The sequence below is a fragment of the Stenella coeruleoalba genome (genome assembly GCF_951394435.1).
Source record: "Stenella coeruleoalba genome assembly, chromosome: 7".
NCBI classification, from domain to species: domain Eukaryota; kingdom Metazoa; phylum Chordata; class Mammalia; order Artiodactyla; family Delphinidae; genus Stenella; species Stenella coeruleoalba.
In genome coordinates, this window is record NC_137153.1 from 98,668,208 (window position 1) to 98,681,320 (window position 13,113).

Consider the following 13,113-nt stretch of genomic DNA (forward strand, 5'->3'; position numbering starts at 1 on the left):
TTAGTGAGCCGACTGTGCTCAGAAGCTTATTGTCTTTGCAGGAAAGCTAGCTGAGCAGAGGAAGCACGGCGACGCAGCCACAGTTTTGGAACAGTACGCCCAGGTAAACTCAGTGCCTCCCATCCACACCCACACCCCCAACTCCAATCGACAAGCAAGGGCTTCCCAGTTGTACCTTAGTGATCATGAAAATTAAAGGAACTGTGGGTATTTAGGAAATCCAGAGATAGTATTTCCCCTGAGGGTCTCCCATCTTGCTGGCTTGACTTGGTAATCTAAATTCAGTATACCTCTAAGTAATTACACTTGCTGTGACAAAAAACACTATTATAATATGCACTAGTGGCTTGACCTTGGTAGAAAGTATAAATTAAATCTGAAGGGAATTATACCTTTTATATTAACTTACCAAAGTAGCAACAATGAGAAAAGACTGTTCTCAACCAAAGGGATGGAGCGTTATACCCTTTTTCAGCTTTCACTCCCGTTCTTTCTGTTAGAAATGTCTCTTTTACCTCGGGCAGCTTGATGGGTTCCAATTTCCCACCAGATTATAAAGATAAGTACCTACACCAGCTTTTGATAGAATTCTAGGATTTACTATGAAAATAATAAAGCCTATGTGCTGTCACAGACTTAACAGGACACAGGTACACAATTAATACCAGGGATTCCTGCCTCTAGGGTTTTGGCCTTTGATGAGAAAGTGTTTGTTACAGTTGTCACTAGTGGGCACATCTGAATAACAAAATTGTGCTTTTAAAATACTTCATTGTCTTTCATGTAATAAGAGTCAGTGAAACAAGGTAACTGATATCATTAGATCCTGGAAAGAAAATATGTTGGGTGATTGAGCGGAAAACATGAAGATATATCCCACCTAAGATGGTTAACTAAATGGATAAGATGCCTGCTTTTGATTTCTAACATTTCTTTTTGACTCTTTCTTAGAATTTCCAACTCTCTGCTTAGAAGAACAGATGACCCATCTGTTCTTGCACGTTGTTTTTTCCGTTAGAGGTGTTGTCATATTTATTGTACTGATCTTAAGTTCCCAGCCTCACAATCTCAACATCCCTGCCGTATCAGAGTCGTGTTCTGATGCTTGCTTTGACTCTTCAAACTGTGTTTTAATCCCTTTTGTATGCCTTGTAATTTTCTGTCAGAAGCCTAATGAGTGTGATATACTGGGTAAAAGCAAATCTGATAAATAGGTCTTTAATGATACGGTGATGAGGCTGGGGGTTGGGTAGGAGAAGTGTTCTGTAGTCCTGTGATTAGCTGGCAGTCTTGAAGTGAGCATGTACCTCATCTGTGAACTTCACCAGTGCTTCTCAGTTTTTTTTCACTTCTTAGGTAGGACAGGAAGGTTAGAGGGGGCTGGAGTTGGGTATTTCCCTGCCTCCACATTGGTTAGGCCCTGGTGAAACCCACTTCAATTAGGCTCTGCCAAAATCATTTGAGTGCAGGTCTTGTTAAGAAGATCAGTATTTTCAAATGTCTGCTTTTCCCTTCCCCCTGCTAGAAGTACATAGTCACCCTGAGAAGTTCTGGTAGGGCTCCTGGAGGTAAAAAGTCACAAAAGTGTGGGAATCTCTGTAAGTATGGACCCCCATAGAGTTTTTAACTCTTGGCCTTGTCTACAGTGAGTGATATTAGCTGGAGAAATTCAGTCTTTCACCCTAAGTGTGATGTTTGCTAGCTTTTTTGGGAGTTTAATAGGTGTGAGAAACTGGGAGGGCTGTTGTTGGAGTTGGCAAACTATAGCCTGTGGGCCAAATCTTGTTGGCCACCTGTTTTGTAAATAAAGTTTTATTGGAACATAGCCCCACCATTTGTTTACCCATTGTCTGTGGCTGCTTTTGCACTTAAAACCACAGAGTTGAAGAGTTGTGACAGAGACAGTCTGGATGAAAGTCCCAGAAAGCCTAAAATATTAACTCTCTATCCTTTTACAGAAAAAATTTGCCAATCCTAGCCCACTTGTGTTGAGGAAATTCCCTTTTTTTCCTGGTTCTGAGAGTTTTTATCATGAACGGGTATTGAAGTTTGATTACCTCTTAAACTAAGATGTTTTCTGTTTTGTTTTTAGACCAGTGATAGGGTGAATTGTATTGACGGTTTTTCTGTTTTTTAATTGAAGGATAATAGCTTATTTACAATGTTGTGTTAATTTCTGCTGTACAGCAAAGTGATTCGGCTATACATTTGTTTTTATATATTATTTTCCATTATGGTTTATCATACGATACTGAATATATACTTCTCTGTGCTATACAGTAGGACCTTGTTGTTTATCCATTCCATATATGATAGCTTACATCTGCTCACCCCAACCTCCCACTCCATCCCTCCCCCACCCTCTTCCCCCTTGGAAACAAGTCTGTTCTCTATGAGTGTGAGTCTGTTTCTGTCTCATACATAGGTTCATTTGTGTCATATTTTAGACTCCTCATATAAGTGACATCATGTGGTATTTGTCTTTCTGACTTTCTTCACTTAGTATGATAATCTCTTGTTGCTGCAAATACCATTGTTCTGTTATATGGCTGAGTAGTATTCCATTGTATATATGTACCACATCGTCTTTATCCATTCATCAGTTGATGGACATTAAGACTGTTTCCATGTCCTGGCTATTGTGAATAGTGCTGCTATGAACATAGGGGTACATGTATCTTTTTGGATTAGTTTTGTCTGGATATATGCCCAGGAGTGGGATTGCTGGCTCATATCGTAATTCTATTTTTAGTTTTCTGAGGCATCTCCATACTGTTTTCCACAGCAGCCACACCAACTTACATTCCCACCAGTGGTGTAGGAGGGTTCCCTTTCCTCCACATCCTCTCCAACATTTGTTATTTTATAGAGTTTTAATGATGGCCATTCTGACCTGTGTGAGGTGGTACCTCATTGTCGTTTTGATTTGCGTTTCTCTAATAATGAATGATGTTGAGCATCTTTCCATGTGCCTATTGGCCATCCGTATGTATTCTTTAGAGAAATGTCTATTTATGTTTTCTGCCCATCTTTTGATTGGGTTGTTTGTTTTTTTGTTGTTGAGTTATATGAGCTGTTTGTATATTTTGGAAATTAAGCCCTTGTCCGTCACATCATTTGCAAATATTTTCTGCCATTCCATAGGTTGTTTTTTCATTTTGTTTATGGTTTCCTTTGCTGTGCAAAAGCTTGTAAGTTTGACAAGGTCCCATTTGTTTATTTTTGTTTTTATTTCCATTGCCTTGGAAGACTGGCCTAAGAAAACATTGGTACAATTTATGTCAGAGAATGTTTTGCCTGTGATCTCTTCTAGGAGTTTTATTATGTCATGTCTTATGTTTAATTAAGTCTTTAAACAATTTTGAGGTTATTTTGTGTAGTGTGTACTTCAACTTCATCAGTTTACATGTGGCTGTCCAACTTTTCCAACAGCACTTGCTAAAGAGATTGTCTTTTTCACATTATATATTTTTGACTTTTTTATCAAAGATTAATTGACAGTAGTTGTGTGTATTTATTTCTGGGCTATCTATTCTGTTCCATTGATCCATTTGTCTGTTTTTGTGCCAATACCATGGTGGTTTGATTTCTGTAGCTCTGTAGTATGTCTGAAGTCTGGGAAGGTTATGCCTCCTGCTTTGTTCTTTTTCCTCAGGATTGCTTTGGCAATTCTGGGTCTTTTGTGGTTCCATATAAATTTTACAATTATTTGTTCTAGTTCTGTGAAAGATGTCATGGGTCATTTGATAGGGATTGCATTGAATCTGTAGATTGCTTTCAGTAGTATGGCCATTTTAACAATATTAATTCTTTGAATCCAAGAGCATAGGATTTCTTTCCATATCTTTGAGTCATCTTCAATTATCTTTCTTAATGTTTTATAGCTTTTAGCATATAAGTCTTTCACCTCCTTGGTCAGGTTTATTCCGAAGTATTTTATTTGGGGGGCTGTGATTTTGAAAGGTATTGTTTTTTTACATTCCCTTTCTGATATTTCATTGTTAGTGTAAAGAAATGTAGCTGATTTCTGTATGTTAATCTTGTATCCTGCTACCTTGCTGAATTTGTTTATCAGTTCTAGTAGTTTTTCTGGGGTGTATTTAGGGTTTTCTATGTATAGGATCCTGTTATCTGCATATAATAACAATTTTACCTCTTCCCTTCCGATTTGGATACCTTTTATTTCTTTTTGTCTGATTGCTGTGGTTAGGCCTTTCAATACTATGGTGAATAGAAGTGGTGTGAGTGGGCATCCTTGTCTAGTTCCAGATTTTAGCAGGAAACCTTTCAGCTTTTCACCATTGCTTGTGGGTTTGTCATAAATAGCTTTATTATGTTGAGATATGTTCCCTCTATACCCACTTTGGAAAGGGGTTTTAACATAAATGGATGTTGAATTTTGTCAAATGCTTTTCTGCATCTATTGAGATGGTCATGTGGTTTTTGTCTTGCCTTTTGTTGATGTGGTGTATCACATTGATTGACTTGCGTACGTTGAACCATCCATGGGAACTTGGGATGAATCTCACTTGGTTGTGGTGTATGATCTTTTTTATGTGTTGTTGGATTTAGTTTGCTAACACTTCGTTGAGAATTTCTGCCTCTGTATTCATCAAAGATATTGGCCTGAAATTTTCTTTTTTGGTGGTGTCTTTGTCCAGTTTTGGTATCAGGATGATGGCAACTTCATAGAATGTCTTTGAGAGTGTTCCCCACTCTTTAGTTTTTTGGAGGAGTTTGAGAAGGATAGGTATAAGTTCTTCTTTTTATGTTTGGTAGAATTCACCTGTGAAGCCATCTGGTCCTGGACTTTTGTTTGTAGGGAGTTTTTTTAATTACAGACTGTTTCACCTCTAGTGATTGGTTTTTCAAATTATCTGTTTCTTCTTGATTCAATTTTGGTGGGTTCTATGTTTCTAGAAACTTGTCCATTTCTTCTAGGTTGTCAATTTGTTGGCATATAGTTGTTCATAGTATTCCCTTATGGTTTTTTGTATTTGTGCAGTATCAGTTGTCATGTCTCCTTTTTCATTTCTTATTTTATTTGGGTTCTCTCTCTCTTCTTCTTGGTGAGTCTTGCCAGAGGCTTGTCAATCTTGTTTACCCTTTAGAAGAACAAGCTCTTTGTTTTATTGATTTTTTTTCTGTTGTTTTTTAAATCTTTATTTTATTTCCTCCCTGATTTTTATTAATTCCTTCCTTCTACTGACTTCATGTAATTCATGAATTACTTCATGAATTACTTTTTATAATTCTTTTATTCTTCTTTTTGTAATTGTTTTAAGTGGTTGGTTAGGTTGTTTATTTGAGATTTTTCTTGTTTTTTGAATAAGGCCTGTATCACTATGAACTTCCCTCTAAGAAATGGTTTTGCTGCATCCCATAGATTTTGTATGGTTGTGTTTTCATTGTCATTTGTTTCAAGGTATCTTTAATTTCCTCTTTGATTTCATCATTGACCTGTCGGTTTTTTAGTAGCATGTTGTCTAGTCTTCATGTAGTCATTTTTTTCCTCATTTCTTTTCCTGTGGTTGATTTCTAGTTTCATGGCATTGTGGTCAGTAAAGATCCTTGAGATAACATCTATACTCTGAAATTTGTTGAGGCTTGTTTTGTGCCCTAGTATGTTGTCAATCCTAGAGAATGTTTAATGTGCACTTGAAAAGAATGTGTATTATGGGTTTTTTGGATGTAATGCCCTGAAAATATCAATTAAGTCTAACTGTTCTATTGTATCATTTAGGATCTCTGTTGCCTTATTGATTTTCTGTCTAGAAGATCTGTCCATTGATGTGAGTGGGGTGTTAAAGTCTCCTACTATTATTGTATTCCTGTCAGTTTCTCTCTTTATGTCTGTTAGTATTTGTTTTGTGTATTTGGATGCTCCTATATTAGGTGAATATATGTTGACAAGTGTAAAATCCTCTTCTTGTGTTGATCCTTTTATTATATAGTGTCCGTCTTTATCCTTCTTTATGGACTTTGTTTTAAAGTCTATTTTGTCTGATATGAGTGTTGTGACTCCCACTTTTCTTGTCATTTCCGTTTGCATGAAATATCTTTTTCTGTCCCCTCACTTTCAATCTCTGTGTGTTCATTGCCCTGAAGTGGGTCTCTTGCAGGCAGGTATTGTAGGCTCATTTTTTTAATTCAGTCTGCCACTCTGTGTCTTTTGATTTGAGCATTTAGCTCATTGACATTTAAGGTAATTATTGATAGATATGTATTAATTGCCTTTTTAACCTTGTTTTCCTGTTGATTTTATATTTTTTCTTTGTCCCTTTTTCTTTTTATCTTTTGTGGTTCAATGATTTTCTTTTGTGTTATACTTATGTTCTTTTTGGTTTTTTTAATCTATTGTATGTCTTTGATTTGTGGTTACCCTGTTTTTCCACTATGTTAACCCCATCCTGTATCTGCTTGCCTTAGACTGCTAGTCATATAGGCTCAAACACATTCTAGGAAATGAAAAAAAAAAATCTACATTTTCTTACTCTCCTCCCCCACACTTTATGATTTTGATGTCCTCTTTTACATCTTCATGTTCATCCTTTTACTGTTTATTGTGGTTATCACTTTCACAGAAATTTTTAAATTTTTTTTTAATCTCTGTACTGGCTTATTTAGGTGATTTGCTTTCCAATTGTGATTTTCTCTTTCTTATATATTCTTCTTTTCTATTTAGAGAAGACCTTTCAGTATTTCCTTTAGGATAGGTTTAGTATTGCTGTATTCTTTTAGTTTCTGCTTGTCTGAGAAATTCTTTATCTTTCCTTCTATTCTAAATGATAATCTTGCTGGGTAGAGTATCATAGGTTGCAGACTTTTCCCTTCAGGACTTTGAATATATCTTGCCCCTCCTTTCTGGCCTTGCAACGTTTCTGTAGAGAAATGAGCTGATAGCCTTATGGGGGTCCCCCTGTAATTAACTCTTTGTTTTTCTCTTGCTACTTTTAGAATCCTCTCTTTATCTTTAAATTTTGCTATTTGTATTATAATATGTCTTGGTGTAGGTCTATTTGGGCTTACCTTGTTTGGGACCCTCTGTTTCCTATACATGGATATGTTTCCTTCTTTATGTTTGGGAAGTTTTCAGCCATAATTTCTTCAAATACATTTTCAATCCCCATTGGCATGCTTTATCCCATAGGTCTCTTATATTGCTTTCATTTTCTTTTTTTTTTAACTTGCCTTTCTGTCTGCTGTCCTGATTGGGTAATTTCCATTATTCTGTTGATATCTTCCAGGTCACTTATTCTTGTGCATTATTTATTCTGCTGTTCATTGCTTTTAGTTCAGTTGTCATCTCAGCAAATGAGTTCTCTAATTTTTCTTGGTTATACTTTATAGTTTCTAGTTCCTTTTTTTTTTTTTTTTACAGTACTCTGCATTTCTGTCAGTAGCCTTCCTTAATTCTTTCAGTATTTTCATTATCTCCTTTTTGAAATTGGTGTCTATTTGACTGAAGAGGTCTGTTTATTTGTTCTTTCAGGGGAATTCTCTTGGTCTTTTAACTGTGAGTGGTTCCTCTGCTTCTTCATTTTACTTATATTTCTCTTATTCTGTGAGTTTAGGAGAAACAGCTACTCGTCTTGGAGGGCTATTTATATGTGGGTCTGTCCCTGTGTATCTTGTGTGGGTTTAATATTTTTGGTGCGAGGGCTGTTTTTATTATTTATTTGTTTATTTATTTGGCTGCATCAGGTCTTAGTTGTGGCACATGGGATCTTTGTTGCGGCACGTGGGATCTTCCATTGCGGCGCATGGGCTCCTCTCTAGTTGCGCAGGGACTTCTCTCTAGTTGTAGCACGTGGGCTACAGAGCATGCAGGCTCAGTTGTCCCGTGGCATGTGGGATCTTAGTTCCCCAACCAGGGATCGAACCTACATCCCCTGCATTGGAAGCAGATTCTTAACCACTGGACCACCAGTAAAGTCCCATGAGGTCTGTTTTTTTTTTACCTGTAGCCTCTTTCCTCAGCATGTGCTGGCCATCATCCCCTTGATAGGGGGTGTGCAGATATGGGAGCTAGTGCCTGGTCTTGGGGTTCTCGGTGGCACGGGCAGATCACGTGCACCCCTAGAGCATGCAAAGGGAGTAGAGGCAGCTCACGACCCATCCTGGAGTCCAGAAGGGTGGTGGTGGCAGCTGGTGATTACTCCTAAAGCCCAAAGGGCAGTCGCTGCTCGTGACCGCTCCTGGAGCTCGTGTAGGCGGTGTTCTGCTGCCTGAGAGCTCCTGCAGGGAAAAAGGCTGTAGTGGCAGGTCCTGCCCCTCCCCTCACGCACCACCCACACAATGGCACCTGGCCTCTAAAGCAGCCTAGGTTTCCTCCGCGTGCACCCTCAGGTGTGGTTGCCCCAGACTCTAGCCCCTTCAGGCTGTCTGCATGCAGCCCACTCCAGTTGTCTACCTGGGTCTCATCTCTGAAGCCCAAGTTTACACACCCAGCTCCCGCCCATACCAGAGGACATGTGTCTTAGGCTGGGGAGTGCAGGGCGGTGGCACTGTCTCTCTATTCTAGCTGCTGCAAACCAGTTGCTGCATTCTCCTCCCAGGCTCCAAAGCTCCCCCTCTGTCCCAGCTAATCTCCCCACTGGTGAGGGGACTTCCCAGGGTACAGGAACCTTTCCTCTTTCACAGATCCCTCCCAAGGGCCCAGGTCCTGTCCCGATTCCTTTCTCTTTTTTTTTTCTTTTGTCCTACCCAGTTACAGGGAGATTTTCTTGCTCATTCAGAGTTCTGAGGTCCTCTGCCAGCGTTTGGTAGATGTTCTGTGAGAATTGTTCCACATGTATGTGTATTTCTGATATATTTGTGGGAGGGGGTGAGCTTCATGTCCTGCTACTCCACCATCTTGATCACTCATCTGCACTGACTTTTGAATGTTAAACCAATCTTGCATCCCTGAGTTAAACCCAACTTGGTCATAACGTATGACCTATATTGGTGGATTCGAAAGTTTACTTGAGGCTTTTTTGCTTGTTCACAAGGAATATTGGTTTATAGTTTCCTTGTTATGTCCAGAATATGTAAAGAACTCTTACAACTCAAGAACAAAAGGACAAACAACTCATTTTGTTTGAAATGGCCAAAAGACTTGAATCTCCAAAGAAGATATTCAGATGGCCATTAACCACATGAAGAGATGTTCAACATTGTTGTTCATTAAGGAAATGTAAATCAAAACCACAGTGGGCTATCACTTCATACCCACTAGAATCATTTTAATCAAAAGAATGAAAAATAAGTGTTGTCAAAGATGTGGAGAAATAGGAACTCTTGTATATTGCTAGTGGGAAGGTAAAATGGTGCAGCTGCTATGGAAAAGAGTTTGGTTGTTCCTTAAAAAGTTAAGCATAGCATTACCGTATGATTCAGCAGTTCCACCGCTAAATATATACTCGAGAAATGGAAACATACAGAATGGAAACATACAAATGGAAACAAAGAAACTTGTATATAAATGTTTATATTTTTAGAGCCTTATAATAGCCAAAAGTGGAAACAACCCAAATGTCCATCAATGACAGATGAACAGATGAATAAATTGTGATATGTGCATACATGCACAGATACACACACATATACACACACAAACAGAGGAATATTATTCAGTCATAAAAAAGAATGAAAAATTGATGCATGCTACAACTTAGATGAAACTTGAAAACATTATGCTGAGTGAAATAACTCACATAAAAGGACAAATATTGTATGATTCTACTTACATGAAGTAACTAGAGTAGTCAAATTCATCTGGACAGAAAGTATAATGATGGTTGCTAGAGTCTGGGGGTAGGGGAACATGGGGATTTACTGTTTAATGGATATAGAATTTCAGTTTTGCAAGATAAAAAAAAGTTTTGGAGACTGATGGTGGTGATGGTTTCACAACAGTGTGAATTTGCTTAATGCCACCGAACTATACAGTAAATGGTTAAAAGGGTAAATTTTATATTAAATTTTACTACAATCAAAAAAAAATAAGGGGAAAGAAAGGAACAAAGAACCAGTAGATGGTACAACTTGGGTGAATCTTAAAAACATATGCTAAGTGAAATAAGTCAGACACAAAAAAATCACCTATTGTGTGGTTCCTTTTTTACAATATATCCAGATTGGGCAAATCCAGAGAGACAGAAAGCAGGTTAGAAGTTACCAGGGGGTGAGAGGAGTGAGAAATAAGGAGGGATTGGTTAATGGATATGGAGTGTTTTTATGTGATGATAAAAAAATTTTGAAAGGGAGAGCTTGTGGTTCCCAACATTGTGATACAGTAGACACCATCGAATTACACACTTTAAAATCATTCAGTGTATGTTATGTGAATTTGATCTCAATAAAACACACACACTCACACATTGCCAGTCAAGCAAAACACATCCTACCGCATTACTCTGGGACACGTGGTACAGGCCTGCAAGGATCCTTTGGGCTCTCGGAAGAAAATGTTTAATCAATCTTTTTAATTAAAAATAACCCATTTAAAGTAGTATATATGTATTATAGATTGTTTAAAGTGCTGAAAGCACATACAAGAAAATAAAAACATCTCATTCCTACCACTCAGAGATTGCTATTATTAGCACCTCGTTTTCTTTCTAGAGTTTTCTCTCTCCTTTCTGTCTCTTCCCCACCCCCTCTCTCCACACACACACACACACACACACACACACACACACACGTATTTTTAACCAAAATGAAATTATGCTGTTTGTTCTGTTTGTAAATTTGGTGTGTTTGGTTATGATCTTCATCTCTCCATGTTGACACATTTTAATTCATCTAATAATTACAATTTAAGTTCCCTCAATATTCCAAAATTGTTTACAGTAGATCGATCCAAATTAGATTCCAGTCTAGGGACAGGTATTGCATTTTGTTATGTCCTTTAAATCCCTTTTATCTAATGTATACACCCCCCCTTTTTATGACAGAGATCACTTGAAGAAACTCAGCCAGTTGCCTCATATATTTCATCTTTTAAAAACGTGTTTTTTATATGCTTTTTAAGTACATTAACTAATTATGTATTGGGTACATGATCAAAAGCTTTTAGTGATAAGGGTACAAGCATCACAAATGGTTAAAGACTGTAGGGTATGCAGGTGTTTATTGCACTCATCAGTTTTTTGTAAGTTTGAAGTTCAAAATAAAAAAATAAACATTAAAAAAGAAAAAATGGTTTAGAAGATTACTATTCTAGTCTGCCATTTTTCCAGAGTGCGCACTTGTCAATTCAGGAGTCCACCTAAACCTCTGGAATCAGATTTGGAGGCGCAGCGGGGGAAATGGGCATTTCTAACAGTCTTTCTCGTGGTTTTGATGCTCAGGGATGTAGAGAGGTGATGCTTACCTTGTGCTTTGTGATCATTTCCAGAATTGACACCCCTCCTTTGTCTCTTGCATCAATATTTATCGAGCATGTACTCTAGGCCAGTCCCACCAACTGGGACTGTGAGTGATAGGCTGGAAAGGCAGAGGGAGGCAGCTCTGGGGGCAGTTTTGCAGTTTATTAGGGTGGCATCTAACACACTTGCTCCATTAGCCTGTTACCTTCCTTGATGTTCCCATCAGGATTATGAAGAAGCTGTGCTCTTGCTGTTAGAAGGAGCTGCCTGGGAAGAAGCTCTGAGACTGGTAAGAGGACTTCAAAACTCCTCCCTGCATGAAGTGCTAAGCGGAGCAAGAGCCTGCACAGGGGAGACAGTGTCAGCCGCAGTCCCTTGTCTTCGGAGCTACTGAAATTTGTTAGAAATAGTTCAGGTTCCTGGTCTAAGGATAAGCAGTGCTTCTTAAACCATTTAAAAAGTTTATTCTTGATGTTTGGAATTAGTCCTCTAAATAGGAAATATTACTAATTTTTACTGAAATGAATTGAGTTTTCATTGGCTACCTTATAGGAGGCCTACTCCTCTGGAAAATATCCTGTCACCTCTGAAAGTGATCCATTTCCAAGTATCTTAACTTTCCAGTGATTTGAAGTTTTCCTGCCTAAAATTGTTGTTTTTTTTTTTTTTTTAGGTACATAAATATAACAGACCAGATATTATAGAAACCAACGTAAAGCCTTCCATTTTAGAAGGTGAGGGTTACATTTAGATAGAATTCCTGATTTGGAAGTATAGAACTGCGGGGGGGAAAGGGAGACGGGAGAGTACTGCCTGTGCTATTACATCCTTTAATCATGTCAGTGATGAAAGGACTCATTATATCGAGTCAATCAGAGTTCTCCAGTGGGTGTGAAATTTACTTCTGAACATGGTTTTTAAATACGGTGTGTTGCTAAATAGTAGCACATAACTTATTTGAATGTTAAAAACGTGATAAGATACAATTAAGAATCTTTGGGAATAGTTGGTAAACTCAAATATGAACTGTGTATTAGATAATATTGTATCAAATGGTTAATTTCCTGCATTTAATAATTGTATTGTGGTTATATAGATGATATCCTGATTCTTAAGAGAGAGATGCTGAAGTATTTAAGAGGGAAGAATCATATCTGCAACTTCCTCTCAGAGGGTTCCACAAAAATGTGTGTGTGTAGAAACAGAGGAAGCCAAAAATATGGCAAAATGTTAATAATTGATAAATCTAAGTGAAGGGTATATGTATGTACATTGAATTACTGCAACCTTTAAGTAGGTTTGAAACTTTTTCAAAATAAAAATTTTTTAAAAATAAGAAGGGACTTACCTGGTGGTCCAGTGGTTTAGACTCTGCACTTCCACTGCAGGGGCCTCGGGTTTGACCCCTGGTCGGGGAACTAAGATCCTGCATGCTGTGTGGCGCAGCCCAGAAAATAATAATAAAAAGAAGAAAAATAATAATAAATAATAAAATAAAATAATAATAATAAAAAGAAGAACCTTTGCAGATGGTTCCTCAATAACAGATGAGTGTTATCAGTTCTCTGGTGTTCGCTGTATCCCTTAAAAGCAAAGTGTAAAAGAAGGACATCAGTTGGACTTATAGAAGTCTTTGGGAGTAGAGGTTGATTTTAAGCTCTGCACAGTCTACCCTGTAAGTAATGTCTGGCCTTCCTGACATTAACATGTATTTATATTCTTACCCTGCCTGCTCTCTACTACCCTGTCCTACTCAAAA

At 37.8% G+C, this 13,113-nt stretch overlaps 1 protein-coding gene across 3 annotated transcripts in view; it reads left to right on the forward strand.

Moving 5' to 3' along the window:
• The window catches only part of ELP1 (elongator acetyltransferase complex subunit 1), a 69,134-nt gene that overhangs the window by 39,858 nt on the left and 16,163 nt on the right, over positions 1 to 13,113 (forward strand). For all 3 annotated transcript variants that reach the window (XM_079926288.1, XM_079926290.1, XM_079926289.1), the window contains 3 exons: positions 42 to 103; positions 11,581 to 11,643; positions 12,028 to 12,088. In XM_079926288.1, the coding sequence (XP_079782414.1) occupies positions 42 to 103; positions 11,581 to 11,643; positions 12,028 to 12,088 (186 nt within the window). The remainder of the gene's footprint in view (positions 1 to 41; positions 104 to 11,580; positions 11,644 to 12,027; positions 12,089 to 13,113) is intronic.